The sequence below is a fragment of the Brachypodium distachyon genome, chromosome 4 (genome assembly GCF_000005505.3).
Source record: "Brachypodium distachyon strain Bd21 chromosome 4, Brachypodium_distachyon_v3.0, whole genome shotgun sequence".
Classification (NCBI taxonomy): domain Eukaryota; kingdom Viridiplantae; phylum Streptophyta; class Magnoliopsida; order Poales; family Poaceae; genus Brachypodium; species Brachypodium distachyon.
In genome coordinates this window covers 4,413,714-4,439,328 of record NC_016134.3, presented here as the reverse complement: position 1 = coordinate 4,439,328, position 25,615 = coordinate 4,413,714, and the positions used below count along the sequence as shown (strand labels likewise).

At 40.1% G+C, this 25,615-nt stretch overlaps 2 protein-coding genes and 1 pseudogene across 2 annotated transcripts; 2 read left to right on the top strand and 1 right to left on the bottom strand.

Moving 5' to 3' along the window:
* Nucleotides 1–427: 427 nt before the first annotated feature.
* On the top strand, nucleotides 428–6,930 carry LOC100832573 (kinesin-like protein KIN-14Q). The gene is made up of 19 exons (XM_010240610.3): nucleotides 428–808; nucleotides 1,412–1,578; nucleotides 1,674–1,817; nucleotides 2,006–2,263; nucleotides 2,348–2,419; nucleotides 2,509–2,574; nucleotides 2,746–2,838; nucleotides 2,997–3,131; nucleotides 3,300–3,381; nucleotides 3,465–3,560; nucleotides 3,638–3,814; nucleotides 3,888–3,994; nucleotides 4,076–4,251; nucleotides 4,341–4,502; nucleotides 4,596–4,849; nucleotides 4,932–5,095; nucleotides 5,194–5,352; nucleotides 5,774–6,210; nucleotides 6,305–6,930. Exons 1-19 carry the CDS (start codon nucleotides 700–702, stop codon nucleotides 6,489–6,491), a joined length of 3,045 nt encoding a protein of 1,014 aa, XP_010238912.1. The 5' UTR covers nucleotides 428–699; the 3' UTR covers nucleotides 6,492–6,930.
* LOC100832263 (calmodulin-binding protein 60 D) lies at nucleotides 6,905–10,547 on the bottom strand. Its single transcript, XM_010238883.3, has 11 exons — nucleotides 10,197–10,547; nucleotides 9,967–10,084; nucleotides 9,748–9,809; nucleotides 9,134–9,618; nucleotides 8,883–9,043; nucleotides 8,586–8,783; nucleotides 8,345–8,507; nucleotides 8,161–8,249; nucleotides 7,762–8,040; nucleotides 7,573–7,642; nucleotides 6,905–7,496 (listed from the first exon to the last, which is right to left on the bottom strand). The coding sequence occupies exons 1-11, from the start codon at nucleotides 10,298–10,300 to the stop codon at nucleotides 7,189–7,191; spliced, it is 2,037 nt and encodes a 678-aa protein (XP_010237185.1). The 5' UTR covers nucleotides 10,301–10,547; the 3' UTR covers nucleotides 6,905–7,188.
* Nucleotides 10,548–13,520: 2,973 nt separating this feature from the next.
* On the top strand, nucleotides 13,521–24,997 carry LOC100831972 (annotated as a pseudogene).
* Nucleotides 24,998–25,615: the final 618 nt, after the last annotated feature.

Below are 25,615 nucleotides of genomic sequence, written 5' to 3'. Positions count from 1 at the left end.
TTATGTGGGTCTGGAAAATTAAACGCTGCTAAAGACTTCTCCCACGCGATTAATTGCACGTGGCACTCTGCTAGTAATCTTTTTTTATAACAGAAATAGTTATCTCCTTTTCTAATTGTAATTCACTTTTGGAATGTTTTGGAAAATTAATCGCAACTAAAGACTCGAAGGTAAGCAATATAGTTTTGGCAAGGCGGTGAGCCATGAAACATTACTCTTTTCCCTATATTTAATATTTAGAAGCGCGCACATTTGCATATATACGGTTTTGTTATTTATTTTAATAACTATAGATTTACAGATTTATCTCTTTTCTTCAGATGCATAGATTTATTTGATTCCACGTATATCTCGTGACGATAAACCAAAGAGAACCCCTCGAAGGACCACATATATTCAGTATACCCCCTCAAAGTTCGCCGTCTCCGCTGCAGCCCTCCACGTCGCCAACAGAGACACCCAACCGCTCTCTCCCCCTCACGAGCGCCACCCGCGTTCGAAAACTGAGCTCAGAAGCCCAAGAAAAGCGACCCCTCGGGCCTCACTGCCCCCCCACCACTGCCGCAGACGAGGAGTCCACCCCCGATCCGGCCTTTCTACCCCCACGCCCCCATCTTCTCCTCTCTCCCAGGGTGCATACGGCGGTCGGGTCGCCGGAATCGGTGCTGGTTTGGGTGTCTTCGAGCAGGGTTCAGGGTCATGGCGGCGGAGATGGTCCCTGCGGTGGCGGAGAGCGGGAGCGGGATGCTGCGGAACCACGGGTGCGCGAGGGACATCGACGTGTCCACCCGGAGGGCCGAGGAGGCCGGTGAGTTATTGGGCAAATCACATGCGTGGTCGGATCGCGCTAATTGCGGGGCGAGAATTTAGTGTTCTGATGTCCTTGGTTTTCTGTGTGATTTGGGATCGTGAAATGAGTAGTCGAGTGGGGAAACTCTCATCCTGGTATTGTGGTGGACCGATTTCGACGTGTTGGCTTTTGGTTTAGCCTTTTAGGCGAGATGCGCCAGTGACCAGATGCCGTTTAATTCAAATTTCCTGCTGCAATCTGGGCCGTAAATTTCTAGTGGATACTAGATAGTAGTAGTTCAGACGTTTCTCAAACAGTATTTGCTTAAATTGAACTTCCGTTGAGCTCATAGTTGTGTTTTTGTATGCCTTTGCTCAAAGTGAGTGATTAGTTCATGATAATACTATGCTAAATTGCTAATTGTATTATACTGCTGTGCTGGACTGATGGTTGATGAGGTAATGTTTTCATATTTTTGTGGCAAGCCAACAGTGATCTCATTGACCTGTGTTTAAAATAGATAATGTATGCCTGTTATGGTTTTAGGATAGTTCTTATGATTGCTACAATATAGCGTGTGGCACAATGTGAATTTATGATTTACTGGGGTTGACAATGCAGCAATTAGACGGCACGATGCAGCCAGTTGGTTGAGAAAAACTGTTGGGATCGTGTGCGCAAGGGACCTGCCAGAGGAGCCCTCTGAAGAGGAATTCCGGCTTGGGATGAGAAATGGAATTGTCCTTTGCAATGCACTGAACAAGGTCCAGCCTAGTGCCATACCTAAGGTGGTTGCACTTACCAGCTTCATTATTTCTAGTTTATCTACCATGTCTGCTAATATATGACGCCGATTCTCTTGGTGTTGTTATACCTCTTTTAGATTGTGGAAGCCCCCGCAGATACTGTTGTGCCCACAGATGGATCAGCTTTGTGTGCATATCAGTACTTCGAGAATTTGCGGAACTTTCTTGTCACTGTACAAGATTTAGGACTCCCTACATTTGAGCTATCTGATCTGGAGAAGGTACTTATTTTGTTGTATATAGAGAGCTCATGTCGTAAACCTTATCTTTTAGCTTAAACATTGAATAATCTTTAGGAGGATTTATAGGCAGATTGATAAGGTACTTCAAATGAATGTGGCCTCTGCAAAATTAATATTTGGGTTACTTTTGCCATGACAAAAATTAATATATTTTATCTGCCATATAGGGTGGCAAGGGTGTTCGAGTTGTGGATTGTGTTCTTTCTCTGAAGTCATTCAGTGAAAATAAGACAGTCGGGAGACAAACTCCATGTAAATATGGTGGCAATTTAAAGCCTTCAACATCTGGAAAATATTTCATACTCAAGAATTCTGATGCCTTTATGAACAAGTTAATTAGAAGCCACACAGCAGAGCCAATTCAGAATATTTTTTCAGCTGAGCAAAACATAGCAACTGATCGTTGTCTAGAATCCACTGAGATGGTAAGTACTATAACATAGTATTGGTTCTCATTTCGCATTTACTCATGTGGCCTATTTCATAATGACCTTTGTCTTCTTCTATAGGCTACTCCAGATTCCCTCGGCATGCTTGTGCGTACGCTTCTCTTGGATAAGAAACCAGAAGAAGTCCCATTGGTGAGTCTACTTGCTTGAATGTTAGCTGATCACCGTGCAGTCATGATTGTGGACATCAAGAATGACACCAAAATCTTGGTTCCTTGTAGGTTGTTGAGTCACTTCTAAGTACAGTTATTAAGGAATACGAGTGTCAGGTTTCAAACCAGCATTTGGTAGGTTCCATTCCGCTACTGACATGAAAATGCTGCTCTGCTATTATCCAGAAAATCAGCTCGTCCAAATTCTCTGTGGCATTTTTTCTTAGTTGTATTATGTTGAACTTTAATCTGAGGATGAGGATTTATAACTCTACCCATTTACTAATTTGGACAAAAACATCACAGATGAAATGCATAAGTGACCCTAAAGGGACAGGGCCATTCTCCACACCTGATACTCTGGCGCTAGACCAAACTTCCAACAGTAATCGAATTAAGGTATATTATTTTTGTCATCTAGTAGTTGGATATACACAGTGAGCACTGGTTTTAAATTGGATGTAAACCACAGTACGTTTGGGGAAAATATACTTCTATATGGCTGGAAAGGTTAAATACTACTAAATATTTTTCATTGTTTGACCAATGAAATGAAGATGGATGAAGAGGAGTTAAGTTGCTTGAAGATGAAGAAAGATGTCGGCTCTGTAGTTCTGAATGGTGGTTGTACAGATCAACAGTTCCAATCTGGGGCAGAAATAAAATGTGATCTACAACAGAAACATATCCAGGTAGTTCATTTTATTTGACGTTCTTTTGATCTTGAAACTGAGCAGAAGCACCTGTGCTTGCCGAGCCCAAACGTTCCAGGCTGCCCACCAGTGCCTGTTGGTCGATTTTTATTATTTGATCTTGACTAACCCCCTCACATCCATCAATCATCATTATGATCCCTGTAGGAACTGAGAAATAACCTTTCTTCTGTCAAGTCTGGAATGGAACAATTGAGATTACAGTACTCCGAAGATTTTACTAAAATTGGTAACCTATAATTAATTTCGGCATCTATATTTTTTCTCCAGATGCATTTAAGAAACACCATATTATTTACTATATTGTAACAGGAAAGCATCTAAACATCCTCTCCAGCGCGGCTTCTGGCTACCATAAAGTTCTCGAGGATAACCGCAAGTTGTACAACCAAATACAGGATCTCAAAGGTACTATTTTGGGCACTGAAGGAACAATATATTAAGGATAATAGTCTACATCGTAAATTTTGTTTTCATTTATCTAGGAAATATTAGAGTATATTGTCGAGTGAGGCCTTTTCTATCTGGACAAGCAAGTTCCTCAAGCAGTATTGCTAGAATGGAAGAAAGAACTATCACTATAATCCCTCCCACAAAGTATGGAAAAGATGGGAGCAAATCTTTTACTTTCAACAAGGTCTTTGGCCCGGCAGCCACTCAAGGTTATATAACTTACTCCCAATTAGCTCAACTTTCTTGAGGATGGAATCTCATGCTTTCCTTTTATTAATGCAGGGGAGGTCTTCTCAGATATGCAACCTTTAATTCGTTCAGTTCTTGATGGTTTCAATGTTTGCATATTTGCTTATGGCCAAACTGGATCAGGGAAGACCTATACAATGGTAATAAGGTTTGCTAAGAAAACATCTCAATATGCTTAAGGAAAAAGAAGAAGCTGATTTCATTTTTGTGATGTTACGCAGAGTGGACCAGATGTACTGAAGGAGGAAAGCATTGGTGTTAATTACAGAGCATTAAATGACTTATTTAATCTTCAAGCACAGAGAAAGGGGACAATCAATTATGAAATTTCTGTGCAGATGATTGAGATCTACAACGAGCAAGTGAGGGATCTCCTTCAGGATAAAGGAAACAGAAGATATCCTTTCTACACTAGAAAATTCTCCGATGTTTCCTTTGATCTTAGTTTTTCGGAAAATGTCTTGAATCTCCTTAACTTTGAGCTACATTAGAAATTAGAAATACTTCACTGAAAGGGCTTGCTGTTCCAGATGCAAGCTTAGTTCCTGTCACATCAACCTCTGATGTTGTTGAGTTGATGAATCAAGGCCAAAAGAATCGTGCAGTAGGTTCAACAGCCATCAATGACAGAAGCAGCCGCTCCCATAGGTGTGGCATGACACACCTTGTTCATACTGAGAATTTCTTACCTGTATATTTTAGCTCTGTACTCAATTACTAATGACTGAAACTTATGTGCAGTTGCCTGACTGTTCATGTCCAAGGACGTGACATGACATCTGGGGCAACTTTGAGAGGTTGCATGCATCTTGTGGATCTAGCCGGTAGTGAAAGAGTAGAAAAATCTGAAGTTGTAGGAGATAGACTGAAGGAGGCACTGTACATAAACAAGTCACTTTCAGCACTAGGAGATGTGATTGCGTCTCTTGCCCTGAAAAACTCGCATGTCCCTTACCGAAACAGCAAGCTTACCCAGCTTTTGCAAGATTCTCTAGGTAGTCTGCAAAGTCAAAATCCTAACTTATCACTTTGTTAGTACTACAATCTCTGGGATAAATATCCATTTGCAATGTTCAGGAGGACAAGCAAAAACACTGATGTTTGTGCACGTAAGCCCGGAACCAGAAGCCGTGAATGAGACAATAAGCACCTTGAAATTTGCTGAGCGAGTTGCCTCTGTTGAGCTTGGCACCGCAAAAGCAAATAAGGAAGGTGGTGAGGTTAGAGAGCTGAAAGAACAGGTGTTTGCTTATTCCTGATTTCTGGTTTCTGTGAATTAGCTATTGGCGCCACTACCATTGAGATGTATAAGAACTTCTGTTATTTTTGCTCATTTCAGATTGCTTGCCTCAAGGCAGCATTGGCTAAGAAGGAAGGAGAACCAGAAAACATTCCGAGCACACATTCAAGCCCAAACATATGTAGAATTAGCAGAGGCAATGCAACACCTGCATTCCCCAAAAACAGACAGCCAATGGAAGAAGTTGGTAACCTAGAGGTAATTCTTTTCCAGCTCATGCGAGCTCTTCTATTGGAAAACTGAAAAAATATACTTCTTTTTACAGATTTTAGTTGTGGCTACAACCTTGAGGAAAATGACTAAATATTCTGAAGAAAGGGACATGCATCACTGATGCACTCAAATATCTAGAGGCCTAGGCCTATGACCTTGGGTAAAATGACTAAATATTCTGAAGAAAGAAACAGTGATCACCCATTCATGAAATATCTAGACGCCTAATCCTATAACTTGTCATTAAGTGGACATTGTTTTTATCAATAGAAGTTTCAGATATAGAACAGAGACGAAAGAAGTGATTATAGCCTTAGAGGTCTCCTACTGAAGAGAAATTCTAGTATCAGTAGGCTTTTAACATACTTGACATGCAAAACTTAATATATATTTTTCCTTTTTTAAGGTCCGGAGCACCCCGATGCAAAAAAAGCTAAAATTTGATTTGCCTGGCTCTGGCATCCTTGTCGAGAACAACTCACCTAACTGGGTTGACAATTGCAACGGTCTCCAGAAAGAAATTGGAATAGGTGGTTGGGTTGATAAGGCAACAGTTGTTGATAACCAATTTCAGAATGGCAATTCCATTCCAGAGCTGGAGCCTGATCTCACCACCCAGCTCCCGACTTGCTTCTATCAAAGATACACTCCAGGGAAGCAAAGGTCTAGGGTTGATTCAGTACCAGGCCAAGACTCGGATGAATTTGATGCTGCTACTAGCAGTTTCTCAGACCGAGAAAGGATGTTGTCCGCGAGTGGCCTGAAGGTTGTTGGTATTTCCAATGGAGGCCTTTCAAGTAAAAAGAAGCCTCAAGCAAACAATGCTAACAATATGGCAATGAGGTGAACTGAGCTGCCATTTTTTTCCTCAAATTAAACTATTTTGTGCACATGATTGGCTAACTTTAACCTGCTGTACTGATTTTGAACTACTCAGGACTACAAATCAGGCATGCAAGTCACCACCACAATCACAGAAAAGGCTACAAACACCAATCAGGAGTTCTGCTCAAAAGACACCAATCAGGAGCTCTGCTCAGAAAGCACCGATCAGGAACAGTAAGCATCTTTTCAGTGGTACAGACGGAAGAACTCTGAATTGTAGAATCAGCATAGCAAAGTAATCTATCAATGTGAAGTGGATTTTGTTTCCACCATCCTCCTCTGGACCAGCATCCATTTTAACAGAAAGCTTTTTATAGAAGTATCTTCTGGAAACTCTCTGGAAGGATCCACACTGTCCAGTGATTTACATTCAGTGGATGAATCATTTTATTATATCAAAGATAGATAGAAGATCTCCATGAGGACAGAAAGAAGACAAACAGGATGGAACGGATTTGAGACGTGTATCTTCCACACTAGAAATTACTGTTGTACCATTTGTTCATGAGCCATGACATCACCTTCTGCTTAGTTGCTTCTGATAGTCAGGCTATTTATAGCATTTTTACTTGTTTTCTTCACTAACATGTATCAAGTTAAAATGCCAATCTCAGGCAAAACTTCAGGAGCAAGAATGTGAGGAAACTTCTGCTTAGTCAGGCAATTTATAGCCTTTTACATTGTCCTGACTCCTGTGCTCATAAATAACAAATGATTCTTTGCTAACAAAATTACATAATTGTTTCTCAGAAATTACACTACAAGCTCCATTATGTACAGAAGAAACATGCCTATTTGACAACATGACTGCTATTTTCAACTAATCAGATGCATGAAGAGTATATACTTCAGCAATGTCATGGAATACAACAGCCAGGTGGATCTTTCATCCACACTTGATTCTGTTACTACCCTTATACATACTGTTCACTAGGGTCATACTGTTGGTACAAACCTTGGCCTTACTGGGGGGCTATGTGTACCCCTTCTTGAGGCCCTAGAGAGTCGCCCTACAGATGCTAGCTTCAATGCTGCCTTGATCTTGACCCACTTACGTGGCGAAAGAGGCATTGATGCTCCTTCGCTGCTAAAAATCTGAGAAATAAAGCTCTGTACGAGCTGATCATTTTCCGCTGAGTCAAAGCTGTTTGTTCTTGATGGCTGAAAGCAAGGGACAACTTGATGTGGCTGCATTGTTGTTTGGCCATTGCACGGTAGGTCAGGTTGGTTGCTGAAACTCTCTCCTGCAGATGTCATCCAGAGTAAGTCAGCATCAAGATGAAGTAATTAGCAGTGAAGGAAATGTGTCAAAGTAATTACTGATGCTTGTAAGCTGGAAATGAGGCTGCAAGGACGTATCCATGGACGATAAACTACTGACCGAGAGGCTCTGCAGGTGCAAAAGGATTTGATTATGTTCAGTTTATCCTCTAAGGATATGCGAATGAATCATCCAGTTTCAATCTATAAGATAAAATCCACACTTTTGTACAAGAAATGTAGCCTTACACTATATGATTCTTCAGTGAAATGAGACTGCTTAAATCCATACTGGCCAGATTGCATAGCAACCTGATCTGCCTGAATGTTGCCATGAACAACAGCACGAGTAGAATCTGGATCGAAATCTCTTCTTCCGTTGTTTGGTATACGCAACTGTGTGATTCTTGGTCCAGGTAATGAAATTCCTTGACTTGAACTATATGGAATAAAGTTGTTTGCGACTAATTCATGGTTAAAACCATTCAAACTCTGGCCCAGCAGAAATCTTGACATATCCTCTGAAGCCTGCTTGCAAATTGATGATGCTATATTAGAGTAACCTATATATGTTTCTTGTGCTTTACCATAATTTATCGTTTGAACCCTTTCAAAAAAATAAATATGGTTTGAAGTATTACTACTTACATCAGTGCCTCGTTGGAAAGAACAGAACCTCTCTATTGGTTCAAAACCTTGACTATTTGGGACATCTCCTTGAGACAAACTGTATTTACCTGCCAACGAATAGAAATCGGTGATTGAACATTGAAGTTCCTAATGAATTGTTACACCCTAGTGAATGGAACTCATAGATCAGGCAAGATCTTACCATAATTCAGCATCTTCTGGTTTGAAAGAACATTACTCAACCCAGAAACACTCTTCGTGTGATAATTATCAAGTGGTTCAGGATAATTGTTGATCATCCTATGAGCATACTGAATATCCTTCATATTCTGATAGGCCAGTTGCTTCAGTGTCTCAACTAAATTCTGTGAATAAAGAAAAACAAATCGTTAAAGCATTGGTGAGGAAATCTCTACTATTTGAAGCAAGTGAGAAAACAGTACCTTCTCTGCTTGGTGAAGCTGATCTAAGGGCTTGTAGCAATCACCAAATTTCACCCCAACAAGCTGAACTATGTCATCAAAGAAAAGTTCCATGTTCTTTTCCTTAATTTCATACAAGCAGAGTCTGTTGCTGACTTTGCACGTCATGGCATGTCCTATGATTCTTTTCCAAGCTGCCTGGGACATCTTGCTGAAAGTCTAGAGGTAGAGAAGAAACCCAAAGATCTTCTGTCAGTCCAACATCAATAGCTTGTTTTATGTAAAAATCAGGTGGCGAGAAATCTATAGAACCTTTACCTGCAATAGCTTCTGTTCATTCTTCACATAAGATTGTAAGAACTTCTGCACAGTGTCAATTCCACTGTTTGACAAGGCTTGGTGGTAAGCCCCGTTCCTGCCAATCTTTTCCAAACGCCAAACTTCGTCGTGCAGCAATGGCGGGTAGTGCTTTTCAAAACCTGCAAAAAACAGTAAGGTCCATATGATCGAATATCAGTACTCGGCTCTAAATGAAATGAATAATCTGAGCGTCTGGCAAATAACTATACCCTCAACCCTGCGCTCCTTCACTCGAAAAGGATCAGTGATTCCTTCAAGAACTCTCTCTCCGGAAGGATTTACAAGCCTCAGCCCCAACCTGAACTTCTTAGTGCTGGTGAAGCTGGAGTTATCAGTGAAGTTAGCATTTTCAAGGGAAGCCACCCCTTCGCTGAGCTTCAGCGTCAGATCACCGGTGAGGAGCTTCCGGCTTTTCTCTCGCCCCCAGACTATATGTTTACTAAATTCTTCAGGGGTCCAGCATTCCTCATTCTTGGCATTGAAATTGCCATGGAGGACTACAACCTCAACTCTAACTGAACAAAGATGACCAGACCTGACGATTCTTGTCTGATCGTTTTCAAGTTTTTCGACCAAGGCCACCTTAAGAGCTGATCCATCCTTGGCTTCTAACTTCATCATGGTGTAAACAGGTTTTAGGCCATTCAGGAACATGAGCTGGTATGTTGGACGCTGGCTCCGGCCTATTAGTAGCCTACAAATAGATTAAAGAGCATTTAAATTGAGCAAATGAAATTATATTGAAGCATCTCAACATGATTGCTAGGATTGCTGAGACTAACAAACAATTTTTGGCAAAACGGAATCTAATTTTTATCCTAACCTTGGGGGTGCTGCTTGTGCATGGAAATGTCTGAACATTGCTTTCTCTACCTCCTCTGAAACCTGAAATGCTCCAACGTCAGAAAGGTTCTAAAATTTCTAATTTTCATGCTGATGTTTTAAAATACCTACCTAGATAAGATTAGTATCTTTGAAGAACCATATAAAGATAGGAAGAGGTACTAAAATAAATCCTCAAGAAATAAAGACCAGTACTTACCACTCTCTGAACCATATGACCAAAAAATGGTAGGAGCATGGTCATGAACTCCTCCCCAACAATCTCTCTGAAGCCAAACACTCCCCCCTCCATGGTTCCAGTCCTCCCCCTCACCTGCCTGCAAACCAAAACGAATCAGCTCAGGATCGATCATGGAAAATATAAGTTGACCAGGCGTTGACTTGTGCCCCCCAAAAAAGAAGAACTAAAAGCCAAAGGAAGCAACTCACATGACAAGTGATCTCCATCGCTTGGAAGGACGGGAGAGCTCGCCGCCATCGCCGGTTGCTTCGTCGTCGCCGGACCAAGGAAGGAGCCGCTTGGAAGAAGCCATTGGGAGAAGATAGGAATGAACAAGTCCATTGGCAGGGAGGGTGATATAGAGGAAGAACGGAAGGAGACGAATACGGAGGAAGCAAAGGAATGGAGGGAACCTGGGAAACCTCCAGGAACGATCTGGGAAACTTCCTCCCCTGGTTGCACTGGCTGGGTTCTTGTTTCTCTTAGCTGATAAGACGTGGCAGGCGTTTGAATTTTCGATGCTAACAACACTTTGTACTTGTCAACGGTGTTCTGTGTTGTGCTTTGGTCCTCTGTTCTTGTTTTTGTCAGTGGCCATGCGTTTCCAACATATACCGTTTTATTTTCTTTCGGGTGACATATTATCTTACAAATGTAGAAAAAAGTTTTAGCTTCTCAAACTTGCTTCGTAGTACTTAAGTTTCCACAAAAAAGAACTTGTTTGTACCAGTTCTGGACAAGAAGAGAAGAGAGGGTTGAGAGGGAAGAAGAGAGGAAGCTGCTGCTAAATCTGAGTGCTGACTGCTGACAGAGTGACAGTATGCAAGCCCTCTCACATCATCGGCCTTGACAGTGGCGAGACCGCGGAGTTTTGTGCGAACTGGGACGCTGTCCGGCTGTCCCGGACGAAGTGACAAGACGTAGAAATTAGAAAGATTAGATCGATCCACCCGTAGGCAACTAGGCATATATGCTGGGAATTTTCTGGGAAGAATCTTGGCGTGAGAGGCCGACAATTAAACGGCCGCCGCAACCTGTCAAGGAGTACGAATTAATCTGAGATCAGTGAGCTCACTTAGTCAACTAATATGCTTATACTGTTTTGGAGCTTCCTACGAAGAAGATTCAGTTAACTATAAACTGCCAGGAAGGTGAGATATCTGTCGAGTCGTCGATCGCCAGCTGGCAGGCAGGAATCTCTGTGCTATCCCGAATGGATGATTCGTGATTTTGCTGATTGATCATTTGCTTCGAAAGTTCAGAGTGAACCCTTTTTTATCAACAGGAGAAATAGAGGTACCAGGCTTACGTCAACTATGTAGTGACGTCCACTTGTGCGCACAAGAAGATACTGCAACTTTATACCATGCACGTATCCTTCATACAGAGTTTTTTTTTCTGGCACCTTTCCCTCATGGTAAAAGTAGCCTATCTTCTCTCACCTTTAGAGCCCAAATGCCTGTTCAATTTGTTTTTAAACATTCTGACGGGAGCAGTTGCCAATTGACATTTTGATGAGGACTATTACCTCTTGCCATGTGTTTATGACAAGTTTTTTTAAAAAAAAATCTGGTGAAAATGATGTCTGTGAAATAACCTGAGGTCAATTTGTTTTGTAATTTCAAGCCAACTTTAAGAAAATTGGAATTCATTTTTTTCTATAAGGGCTTTAACACCCAAGAAAATGTTGAAGAGGATTAGTTTTTACTCTCTCCGTTCCATATAAAGTGACTTTCTATTACATGTATTTAGACATTTTTCAGATATAGATACATCCATATTTGGACAAATTTGATCACTTAATATGGGACGGAGAGAATACTTTTTACACATCTAAAAAAATCTACCCTCTCCATTTCTAAATGTAAGAAGTTCTAAATTTGTTTTAAGTCAAGCTTCTTAAACTTTGACCAAATCTATAAAAAAATCTTGTAATATCTACAACTTTAAATTAGTTTTATCAAATTAACTATGATATATATTTGTATAAACTTGATCAAACTTTAATAAGTTTGACTTCTTGCATTTGGGGACAGAAGGATTATATTTTAGCGGCAAGACATGATATCAAGTCCTTTTTTTTTCAGTAAAAGAAAAGAAGTCGTTGTAGCTTCCTGGACGAATTTCCCGACCACCGTACCAGCCCGTTTGGGAGCCCATCTATCTCTCCCTCTTTTTTTCCCTTCCTGGGCCGTACGTACCCCTCCCTCCTCCTGGCCCATCTCGCCGCCGAGCGCCCCACCACCCCTCGCTCGTCTTCCACCTCGCGCGCGAGCGCGACTGACTCCAGCAACGCAAGCGCCGCCGCCGGTTGAACTCCCCTTCGAGTCTCTCGCTCCCGACCGTTCCTCCCCCCATCACCCCACGAACCGATTCTGCCCTTTTAGCTCCCCGTTCCATCTCCTTAATCCTTAATCCCCCCCAATTCGTAACTGACGCAAAAATCAAGGTAGGGCGGCCGCCCTACTGGGTCCTCCGCCCATGCGATGATGATGAGGACGATGCGAGGAGCGGGGCTGCTGGGTTTGGCCTCTCGGGTCGCGGGGACGAAAGGTTTCAGCACCGAGATATTCGTGAGTAGTAAGTGAATAATCCCTGTGACATTTACCGTACCAGTCAGACCCTGTGTGGTTCGCCGTGTGGAATGCTTCGATTTGTGCGGGAAGCAGTGCGTGATGCGTTGGTGCTGTACGATTATAGTGCTAGTGATTTTCATGCGCAAGTTTTTCTTTTCCTTGCTAGGTTGGATCATTTTTTTTATTGCCATCATCTTGCTTGTATGCGCCTGAATACAGGCTACAAAAGTAGTTGGCCATGATTCCCGTCTTCTCCTGGCTGTGAAGCTTATTGAGTATGAACGACAAGGTAGAATAGAATTTGTAGCCACAACTTGTGGGAAACAGAACTAGGGCTCTTGTGCTTTCTGTTTGCTCCAGAATTTTAGTTGCTCTCTTAGCGAGGTGCTTTTCCATCTTGGAATGTGGTTGTGCTTCATAGATGCTGCCCATTATTTGATATGTTTGAAAACGTGCTACAAAGAGTAATATTGTGGTAGGTGCTTACAACTTGCCCCTACATTTGTTAGAACATTGCCATATTCGTCCTACTGTTTGTCCACCTTGAAACCGTACGATACATCATTCTGTCTGGTATACAATTTGTTCATTCTTCTATTTTGGTTTTTGCAGAGCTATCATTTTACACAACAGAGGAAGAACTTAAGAACATATTTTCACCATTTGGTGCCATAGAGGAAGGTACTATATCTATGCTACTTCAGGAACCGTTTCATCCTGTTTGCGACAGGGTAATTAATAAAAATCTTCAACGTGGTTCTTTTTGCTGGTTTGGATTATTTTTTTATGTTCCATGGAAGTATTTTAGTCACATTTTGCTTTTTGTATCTTAACTGAATATAAGCTCGATTGATGAGAGACAATCAAACTGGAAGGCCGAAGGGATTTGGTTTTGTAAAATATTCATCCCAAGTGGCAGCAGAGAAAGCTGTCAAGGCGATGGATGGAAGGGTATGTGCTCCTCTCACTCACTCTCTTGGTTATAACATTCCAAAATTAGTCACTGTTGACTTGTTATTGATACAATGGCAATTCCACACATGGAGAGTCACCAGGGGCTATTTCCAACATTGATTAGACCATGGATAGTGGGCTAGCCAGGCTTGGTCGATCCTCAGCTCTACTCTTTTTTTTTCATTTATCTGATAGGTAGATATTGAAATTCCATAAAATAGAATTGTCACGATAATTTACGCACTTCACTGCAATGAAAGTACTTTGCTAGGCAGATGCACTAGATTCTTGTTACTATTGTTGACGCATAGAGGTACCTAACACACTTTTGATTCTGAAAATCTGTATACCTGTTTTTAATAGAATTGAAGAGATACCTAAGTTTTTTCTGCTTTAATCATTTGATGCATACTCCCTCCGTCCACAAATAAGTGTACTTCTAGTTTTGTCCTAAGTCAAAAGTATCAAAGTTTGACTGACTTTATTGTAAAACGTATGTGGCAACATTTATGACACTAAATTCGTATCATTAAATCCGTTTTGAAATGTAGTTTCATAATATACCGATTTGATGTCATATGTGTTGTTGCTCTTTTCAACAAAGTTGGTCAAATCTTAAAAAGTTTTGACTTAGGACAAAACCTAGAAGGACACTTATTTGTGGACGGAGGGAGTATGCTTCTATTTTGTATCATGATTTATGAGAACATCTTTTGTGCTGCAGTGGGTTGAGCTAACTCATTCTGTGGTTTAGACTTGTTTGGTTCTTTCTTTACGGGTTATTAGAAATATCAATGTAACACTTTTTTTTTTGTTATTGTTGTTGTGCCACTTATGGCCCTCCATTCTCTTAGGTGCTTAACTAATAAAAATGCACTAGATAAGGCATTTACCTGGAGCACTGCTAAAAAAACTGATAATTGTCAGTGGAACCCTTTGCAGGTACAATTAACACTTTGCAGGTACCCTAACTAGAATTCAGAAAATTGATCTAGCTTTTTTTAACAACTGCATGTTAATACGGTACAGAATTGTAGCAAAAACACTACATATATAAGCAGGAGTTAAATGCATGTTTTGTATGGTGACGCAAATACTAAATTGTACATTTCCTGCTAGAATTGGTCAGGCTCGTTAGCATTTTGTGCAATCCAAAGTCAGAAACTGGATGTAAATTGGCAAGTTCCCAGTGAAAGCTCTCCCATTCAGAGTTATGTGTTGTCTTTGTAGTTATTTTTGTCTTTTAAATCCAATTGTAATGTGTTCCTTGCAAAATCGCTTCAAAATTGGCCAGAATAGTTGCTTTCTTCTTCATGAGTAGATAGAGCTCCTGCTGGTTTTCTCTACAACAAAAGAAGAAGAAGAAAAACACCAGAACTGCTGTAGCCATATCCATTATCATTTAGTTTACTGGCCTTCCTGAATTCTCCAATTCTACCACTGAGTAATGCTTCTATTTTTTGGCATCATGAGCATCTCATTCTGGTCACTTTTGGGTCGGCATATTCACATTACCTGATTGGTGCTCTGTAATGAAAATCTGCATTCTCTTAACCGAGTCTTTATTTTTGTCAGATTATTCGTGGCAGAATAATTTTTGTGGAGACAGCAAAGGAACGCGACACTGGGTAGTGCAGATTGTGTCTCCAAGATTACAAAAGTACGTCCTGTTTGTTGGGTTAAAAGTACTTGTATCTTCCTATCTGGTTCATAAGAACGAGAGACCGATCAGCAACAGCGTGTTCCAAATTTTACTCTGAACAAGTGCATTTGTGAACGAGAGAAAATGTGTAGTTGAGTTTCTTTGCTTTGTACCAGAATTTAGGACATAGGAGTAATGCGTATACATTTTAGTTGCTTCCAGATGCTAACTTATGATCCAGAAATTATGATTCGAATACGATGAAGAAGGAATTTGGGCATTTGCCTTTGAATCATGGAGTCCTGAGATTTCTTTGGAACGAATCATTCTACAGTTCAAATTCTGATAATATGATAGTTTTGAAAGCTCTATGTCCCCTGATAGCCTTTGATGTTATCCTTTTTTGAAATTCCGTAAGAATTAGTTCAACACAACATTTTCCTCTTTAATTGATCAGAGTTATTAAGGATTAGAACTGCTTCTCGGTAGAGTGTAAAGTTGTGGGCACAGAACTCTACTAAGCAGTACTAACCACTTAACCAAGGTTCTAATGTCGTGACCTCCATCTATAAAAATGTTTGACCTACAAGCATTTCAATAGATAGAGAGATCTCCGTGTATTTGATATAATGTGTTTCCTCATGGAAGACTGGAAGAGGATGCTATTTGTATGCTAGTATTGGATGTTTTGTGTTCCTGCCTTACTGGTTTAGTCTCACTTTGCGGCTGATGAAGTATGTTGCGTTGAACTTATTTTATAATCAGTTTTGAAAAATATACACGAAAATAGGAAAAAGTTTATTATCCAAACAATAAGATAAAGTGGAATGAATGAGATTACAAGAATTCATAGGTTTCCTCGTTATGCAACAATTGCACACAATTGACCGAAACATAACACTCCTGTACATGTGTATGGTGTAATAGGTGCAAGCCTGAAACTTAGAAAGTTTGAACATAAATATATAGAGTTCAAATATGTTAACTTTAACTATACTAAGTTGACTTGAAAGTAGATTTGTATGCAGATTTGCCTACTTGCATTCTAATGCAGGGTAGTACACACTTAGCCAGTTTGCGATGTATGAATCGCATGAATATTATCAATCTCGTAGTCGAGAAAAAGCTCTCGAACCACATTCGTAATAAAAATTCACTGGTCGACTCACTTTTAATTTGAAAAGTGGATAAGGCTCTCATGTAACAAGAATTCAGTGAGTGGATTAACATTTTATTTTAAAAAGTGAAACCATCCAAAAAAAAATTCATATGTTTGGCTTTGATGAGGCTCTCAACTTGAAAACTGGATATTTTTAACTCGAAAAATTTATATTCTCAGCCGTTCATCCAAATATTTTTAAATTTAACATCAAAAATTTAAATTTAATGATATTTCGATGAACGGCCGAGAATTTAAATTTAACATAGAAAATTAAATTTAACTCGAGAATAGGTTTTAACAAGTGAATGTTTACAAAATCCCCAAAAGGGTGAGAATCCAACAGATATCCGCTTTAAGAAAGTGCAGGAGAGTGGAATCGGACATGTGGCCCCACCAATTCATTTTACCAAAAGAAGAATATTTTCACAGATAATAATACTGCCAGCAGTAAACTTGTAAACGGAAATCAGCTGATGCTCTCTCTCTATGAAAAGAGCTCTCCCCTTCTCTTCCTCCTCGCTGACTCAACCAGGATTTCCGTTACACATTTTCACCGGGAGAAAGAATAGCCGTTACAGCATTGCCTTTCCGGAAAGGGAAGGAAACCCTCCCCTCTCTCTCTCCTCTCCGGCGACCGCCATGGTGGACACTCGCCCGAGTTCCGCCGACGACAGTGGCAACGGCGGCGGCGACGTTGGGAAGGGCCAGCCGTCGTTGTCGCCGACCTCGTCTCCCACCAATAGCACCAAGGTGAGCTCCTCTCCCGCGCGAGGATTCCGTGCCGATTTTTGGATGTTTCTGGTTTGACCCGCCCTGGCTTCCGCAGGAGAAGGGGGGCGCGGAGAAGGGGGTGCCGTGGGCGAGGCTTCTGTCGCAGAACTCAAAGGTGCGTGAATTCGAGTCGTTTATTGACTTCTTTGGTTCTCCCCCATTCTCCTCGAGATTCTGTAGGCGGCAACGGTTCGCTAGGATTCCGTCGTCTTGTGCTCTGTTTTGGAGCGAATGCTCTGTTTCTTGATGGTTCTTGGCGTTCGTTGCCATTCATTTCTACACTTTAGAGCTCCCGTGCATCGGCTTTTGATGGTTTGGCGCCTCCTGGCTGGTTCACTCGTGAAACGAATCTAGTGCAGTTTCTTGATGGTTTCTGGAGCTTGCTTGCGTCAAGCACACGAGATTGTACTGATTCTTGGGGTCGGCTGGCTGCAGATATCTAGCATTTGACGATTTCCATGGTTTGGCTTTCTGCAATCTATGTAACTTTTTTGTTGCCTTTGGTTCTGTTATTGGGCTGGTATTATCCATTTTTACCATTTTAATGCATGCTATTGCTAGCCTGCTGTGAAGATTTGGTTCTTTATGAACTTCACAAGTTACCTTCTTTCCATTTTGTGAATGTCTCTAGCACTATGAGTCTCTGTTTAGCACGATTTGATAATTGGTAATATGAATTGTAAAAGTAACAAGATTTTCTGTTCTTCACGATTGTTGGGCTGGTATTTGTTTGTAGTCTGTCTTGCACTCTTGCTGTGCCTCTGTGCATCATGTCATTTTTTTTTGCGGATGTTAAAATTTCTCGATCTTGTTGCGCCTTTTTTAGGAGTATAATGGCTCTTAGGAGTTGGGCTCATCGAAATATTAAAGACCACCATTTCTGATTCAGAATTAACCACTCACTGAAATGTGAACTGTTAGTGGACTTCTGGCAAAAAAAAAATTCTCAGTTTGAGGATTGCAACTTAGAGTTGCAAGCCGTTCTGTGTAGTGTAGTGTTGCAAATTTGGTCTTAACATCTTGGTAGGACTTATTAAGCTTTTTGAATTTGAAATACATTGTATGTGCGCCATCTGTTGACTCTTATATAGTTATATATGCATTTCTTCTCTATTGTCATATATGTGTGAGTGTAAATCACCTTTTGTTTTAGATAAGGGGAGAGGTTTATGGCCTCCCAGCCTCTCCATCGAGCTAATGCACACAGACGCATGCATGAACCGCCTTAATCACTACCTAATATCAACCATCACTGGTTGCAGAGTCCTCATCTTTCCATCAGTGCAAGTCAGTTTCTTGTCGGGCGAAGGGAAGATTGTGACCTTTATGTGAAAGACTCTCTTGTTAGCCAGGGCAGTATTCTATGCAAGTTGCGGCGTGTTGAGGTACTGGTAACCTTGTTATGGTTCAGCAATGATAGAGTTAAGGCATGTTGCTACATTTCCTGGCTTCTTTCATAAACATTGTGCTGTCTATTCTTCCAGCAAGAAGGTCTATGTATGTTAGAAGTCACAGGGGGAAGCTGCCAGGTTATAGTAAATACTAGGAGATTTTATGAAGGAAGATATCCTCTTATAGGAGGGGAGGAAGTTGTCTTTGGTTCATCGGGCATGCATGCCTATGTATCCTTTTTGTCATACTTTGAAAGTGCACTGTAGTTTACCATTTTCTGTCCTCTGTACTGACTCTATAGATTTCATTCACTACTAGTAGTAGTAGGTACCCCAACAATGATGAAGTCTGTGAGATTTTTTAGTTTAATTCTTTTCTTTAAATCTTGAGAATGAACCTTAACCTGCTTGCAGATTTTCCAGCATCCTTTAGATGTCAACCAGAACAATTGCAACAGACCCCCAAGCGATTATCAAACCCCTAATGATGTACTAAAACAAGGAATTCTTAGTCCAGATGCTATTCAAGATACTCTGGAGAATTTCCCGCATTATCTTAGGTAACATGCAAGCTGTGGGTTAATGTTTAAGTGATTAGTTTCAACAGCCACCCATTATTTACGAGCCTTTTCTCAGCATGCTATGTCAATGAACATTTTGCATTATTCTGTTTAAGCTGTTGTTATTTCCCCCAAAACTGAGGGCAAACCTGCTTAACATATTTGTTTAGATCACCTTTTTCTGATTATTCATCTGTCCTCATTTTATGCAGTGAGAACACAAAGAATCCACTCTTATGTGTTGCAACCGTTCACCTGGAAAAGAAGTTCCACCCAAGCTTGTCAGCAATTAACTCTACAAACCAGCGAATTCTATTATCTGGTCCATCCGGTATTTTTCAGCATTTCTTTGTTTTTTTCTCAAACACAATTTCTTTGTTTCTGGGATTAACTAAGGCCCAGGAGATGTGCTAATGTACTGCACTGTTGGCAATTTCCTAATGTTTGGTTGCTTACCTAACTACTTTGCACAAACATGCTTCTAGGGTCTGAAATTTATCAGGACAAATTGATAAAAGCCCTTGCAAAGAAGTTTGATGCTAGCCTTCTCATTGTTGATTCTCTTCTGCTGGCTGGTGTAAGTTTGCCATGAGTTGCCTAGTACTAAATATCAATCTAACATCCTAAGAAACTTGTGCTGTTTGAATATCAAAGGGACTTTATGCATTATTTGTGGAATAAAATTCTATTCAGGCACCTTCCAAGGTTCCAAAAACCCTGAAGGATGTAAATATGAGCAGACCAGGTACACCAACTTCTAGTTCAGAATCTTATAATGCGAGGGCATCTTGCCCAAGCAGGATTCTTTCACAGCAACATCAAAGAAACACCTTTTTAGAAATCGTTTTTGACCCTTCCATTTTATTTCTTTATCTGCTAAACTGTTATCATAACCTTTTATTGAACCTTTATCTTTTTGTGCAGGGGATAGGGTAAAGTATGTTGATCGATATCAGAGGTATCTTCACCCACGGCAAAAAAGATATCAGAGGTATCTTTGTAGCTTTGTGTTTTTGTTTCACATTGACATAGTTTTTGTGTATCTTGGATCTTCCTTGATCTTTGTCAGTTTTGGGTGATATTTTGTTATATGAATTCTGAAGTTAAATATCACATATGCAAGAAAAATCAAAATTCCATGTGTCTTCGAGCTCTAATACTAAAAAGATTCTTAATATGAGTGAGAACTAATCATGTGCAAATGAGTTTAAACTGACCAATGGCTACTTCCTAGGGTGCACTTCGCACACTTATATGGCGTGGACTCACATATACAATATGGTGTACTCACTCTTTATATAGAGAACAAAAAATCTCGAGCCATGGTGATCACTTCATTATATTGTTAACAAAGTAATATTTTTTGGCATTCTACAGTGTAAATTTGTCTTATTCGCAGGGGCCAAGTAAAGGTGATCAGGGCAGAGTGTTGCTTGCCTTCGAAAATAAAATATACCCAAAAGTTGGTGTCAGATTTGACAAGAAGATTACTGACGGTAATGATCTTGGTGGTTTATGTGAGGAAGATCATGGTTTCTTTTGCCCTGGTTAGTCCGAACTTTGCAATTATTATTTTGGTTACCTATAAATGCTCTTTTGATCTTATTTGCGATACAATGTTTCACTACAGTAAATGAACTCCGCCCAGAAGTTGAGAGGTTTACTACTGACGAGTTAATTGAGGTGCTGAATGTTTTAGGTGGTTATATATTTCTGAGTTTAATCTTCGAGCCTGCAAAAATACCATTTTCATTGCCTTCAGGTCATTTCAGAAGAAAGCAAAGCTAGCCCTTTGATTGTGCTAGTTAAGGATGTAGAGAAAGCATTCACCGGAAGTACAGAATTGCATGCATCTCTAGGGAATAAAGTTCTATCTGGTGTTCTGATAATTGGATCTCACACTCAGACAGACAGCCAGGAAGATAAGGTATACTACACAATCCTCTTTAGGATAAATTGAAATTTAGCACAAGGTTAAGATGCCTTGAGTTTTGGCGTTTTTGAGGTAGACTTCGAAAGAAGGGTGAGATAGGTTGAAACGCCTGAATGGTGTGGCCTGCTCTGGTCTGTTTTTATTTAAATGTTTTTCGAGATTGGTGACCAGCTTGCTGCTTGGTACTCTGGTCTGTTATGTAGCCACATCAAACAGGACTTTTTCTGGGGTTTGGTGGCAGCCAGGCCCTAATTGACATGTACTCGGTAAACTATGCTCCTTCTTTACATTATTGTCTGTGGGTGTATAAAAGTGCATGATGTAGAATGCTTGAGAGCTACTCTAATGTATGCATGAAAAAATGCAGGGCTTATTTGGAAGTAAATTGCAAGAAAGAAACAAAGAGGCTACAGACTCAATGAAGCATCTAAATAAGCTGTTCCCTAATAAAATTTCTATTGAACTTCCGAAGGTAGTGTCAGCTGTACCACTTCTGTTAACCATTATCTTGCAGATAATACTTTGTCTAACTTAGAGAATCATGTTTTTTCCCACTTCTTTACAGGACAAAGGGAAGCTCTCAGATTTGAAGCAACTACTAAAACTTGATGCTGAAAACCTTAGATCTAAAGCCAATGTTCTTAATATTCAAAAGGTAAGATACAATAGGGATTCTTTGAAGAAGTTCACATGAATTTTTATAGTGGGACACAACAAGTATATCTGTAGATTTGTTTGCTCGAGAAACTATTTGCATGGTTTCATTTCTAACTTGCTATCTGATTGAAATTTAACCTTGTGTAGTTTTACTCCCTTGCAATCAATGTTTTTTTTTCTATTTGCTACTTTCATTATCATGCATTCCACGGTTCCACCATTCTTTTTGTCTTCAGAACTATCAACTTTGCTAGTAGCACTTCGATAATGATATGATTATTCCATTGTGTTATTATGTAGTTTCTAACTGACCGTGGAATAGAATGCAACAATGTTAAAGAATTAGTCATCACGGACCGATTACTTACTGATGGTGGTAAGTTGTTCCTTCCACTGTCAGTTATGGGCCAACTGTTACTATTTTTTTCAATAATAACATATTTACTGAAAACTTATGATTTTCCAATTATTTTAGATGTGGATATGGTTGCTGGTATGGGTGCTACTCATTACCTTAAGCAGAATGGAACCAATATATACAAAACACTTGAAATTTCAGTACAAAGGTAAATAGAAGATGCCAATGTTCTATCGCACTTCAAAACAAACTTGAATTTGGTGTCCCTGTGGAACGCTAAGTTAACATTGTGTTTGCAGTCTCAAGTGTGGACTTAGCTTTGTACAGAGCAGGGACAGTGGTAGCTCAAAGGAAGCACTGGAGGTGCCCCTCATCCCTCTGTTGAGCTATGTAAAACTCCCTGATGCTTAAATTCATCTAATCTTAAGTTGTTTTTCAGGCTGTGGTCACAGAGAATGAGTTTGAGAAAAACCTTCTATCAGATGTCATCGCACCTAATGATATTGGAGTAAGCTTTCGTGACATTGGAGCCCTGGAGAATGTAAAAGGCACGTTAGAGGAATTGATTATGCTCCCTCTAAAAAGACCTGAATTGTTCAACAAAGGGATGTTAATAAGGTACTCATGTATATCCAATAAGGCAATTTGGTCTCGCTATATTGCATTGAAGCATAGTGTTCAGAATTCATCAAACGTAAGTTCAAGCATGATAAAGATAATTCAAACGTAAGTCCATCCATGGTATTAACTACCCAGTTCTCTTTTATCCATCAATGCGTGTATTTTCTCTCTTCAATTTTGAGGATGTCATAACAAAACCTAGAAAACATCATTCTACAGAACCAAAGTAGAACTAAATATTGTTCACCAAAAGGATTTATAGATATATGTCATCCTTGAATGTTCGAATTATAAATTTGGTTTTCTTCCAAAATGATTGATATTTGTGGTTAATTTATTAGCCAAAAAGATATCCATAATTTTAATGATTTGTTCACTGATATGCAGTAATTAGAAGTGTAGGATGGCTTTGTGAAAATTGTTGTTGTGGACTTCTTTAAAATATTTGAGCTGTGCATGATACTTGTGATGCTGAGTTATGTTGAGATAAAAGAAGTACTCCCTCTGATCCATAATAAGTGTCGCTGATTTAGTACAAAGGTTGTACTAGGCTTAGATCAAAACCGCGGCACTTATTTTGGGTCGGAGGGAGTAATATGTACAGCTGAATGAAAAAACGATGTTCTGACAGTAGCAGTTGTGTTTGGTTATGTTGAGATCTTGGAAGTGCCACCAATCAATTTCATTTTGTCAGCCTTCAAAGGGAATATTGCTCTTTGGACCTCCTGGCACAGGTAAAACCATGCTTGCAAAAGCAGTAGCTACTGAAGCAGGTGCAAACTTTATCAACATAACAATGTCAAGCATCACGTCAAAGGTATGTACAATCAAAATAACAATTGGTTGAATCTACTTTCCTGTCAAATTTTCTAGTGAATTTTAATAATTTTTTCATTGGCTTGGGGAAGGCGAGAAATACGTAAAGGCCATTTTCTCTTTGGCGAGTAAAATATCCCCTTGTGTAATATTCATTGATGAGGTGTGCAGGCAAAGGAATTTATAATCATTATTCAGTCTTTTTTGTTCTCTAAATGTGTTGTCCTCACATTTCTGACTTTCTTTTACAGGTTGACAGTATGCTAGGAAGGAGAGAAAATCCAGGAGAGCATGAAACCATGCGCAAGATGAAAAATGAATTTATGGTAAATTGGGACGGTTGCGTACTAGAAATAAAGAACGTGTATTGGTTCTTGGAGCCACAAATAGGCCTTTTGATCTTGATGAGGCAGTCGTTCGAAGGTTCTCTCGCAGGTAACCTCTATCGTTCCCTTGACCTGACAGTTTTAGGTTCTCACATTGATACTCATTGGTTCTGATTCTGCTGGCAGATTAATGGTGGACCTTCCTGATGCATCAAATAGAGAGAGGATTTTGAGACTGATATTGTCAAAAGAAGCGTTGGCACCAGATGTGAATCTTGAGTCACTTGCCAAGATGACTGATGGATATTCAGGAAGTGACTTGAAGGTAAGTTGATGTCGGTGTGACTTTCTTATGCTCTTCAGCAATGAGAAGGTATCAGCAACTTCTCATTGACTTTCCTTTTCCCCAGAATCTCTGTGAAACTGCTGGAAATCGTCCCATTCGTGAATTGTTGGAGAAGGAAAAAAAGGTGAGGTCATAATCCCCCGCCCCACAGCACACACAAACAAACATTTTTCTCTGTATGCGCTCACGCTGGTGTGGCTGAACCGCTGAAGTCCTACCGTTCTGCACAGGAGAAGAATTTAGCAAAAGCTGAAGGTAGGCCTGAGCCTCCGCTGCTTGGAAGTGAGGACATTCGTGCTCTTAGAATGGATGATTTCAAATCTGCCCATGAGCAGGTGAGAGAACTTTTTCTTTCTATCCATGAAAATGTCTTTTGCTGTTATTTGAGCAGCCGGTAAAACCAGTGGCATGGTTTACTGTAGCAGTGCGCTAGCACACCATCTGACTCAACAAACAGGAGTCAACTTATTGAATGGAACAACGAATATGGCGAAGGTGGGTCAAGGAGGAATAAAGAACTGCCGAGCTACTTCATTTAGGTAGACATAGAAACCACGCCATCTGTACAGTTGCTATACTGCCATCTCATCCTTGGGATGCCAAAGATCAGTCGGAATTTTCTCCGCTCCTCCCTGCAGGGGCCGCTGCCTCTGACATTTGAAATCATATTCTTTGATCTTCTTACTGAGATCTATTCATTGAGCTATAGGAATAGAATGAAAAAATTATATGGAATGATGCCTTGCCACCTAAAGTTGTATGTAGTGTGTTGTGGTGTGGTAAAATTTTGATCTGTACAGTGCCAGTTGTATGTAACTTCATCCATTCTTTGTATGTTCAGTGATTTTGTAGTAAACTGGTTCCCGTTGAGATGTTAATACTTTCAGTTGAGAGAAACAGATTTGTGCATTTCTGTTTAGAGGCATGGCTGAAAATTGGAATGCATATCAAATTACTGTATAACTGTGCTCATGTCCAAAACTTGAACCGCATAGTTATGATTGCACTTGTGCAATTATTTGGAAAATATATATATTGCTCAAAACATTTGCACTACTACAAAACGAGCCATAGGCGACCCCCATCAGTGGCGTGTGGAGCAAATCCGCCACTGATAGCCCTCTATTTTTTGTGTATGTATTTTTTGTGCCAATTCGTGTGTATCGTTGTAATGATTCTCATGTGTTAAATTTGATCTGAGAACTGCATATGTAATAATGATTCCATGTGTTAAATTTGATCTGAAAACTGCATATGGAATAAATAATTGCATCGACTGTGTATACAAAAATAATATGTAATTTTTTTTTCCTAAACGCCCATTAGTGTCGGATCTGCACTGACCGCCATTGATGGCAGAAAGTGTTAGTGGCGGGTGTGCCTTGAACGACACTGATAGGTCACCCATCATTGACGTGGTTTGAACCCGACACTGAAAGCATGACTATCAGTGGCCAGAAGTCAATGACGGACGGACAACACGCCACTGATAGCTTTTTTTGACCGACACTGATA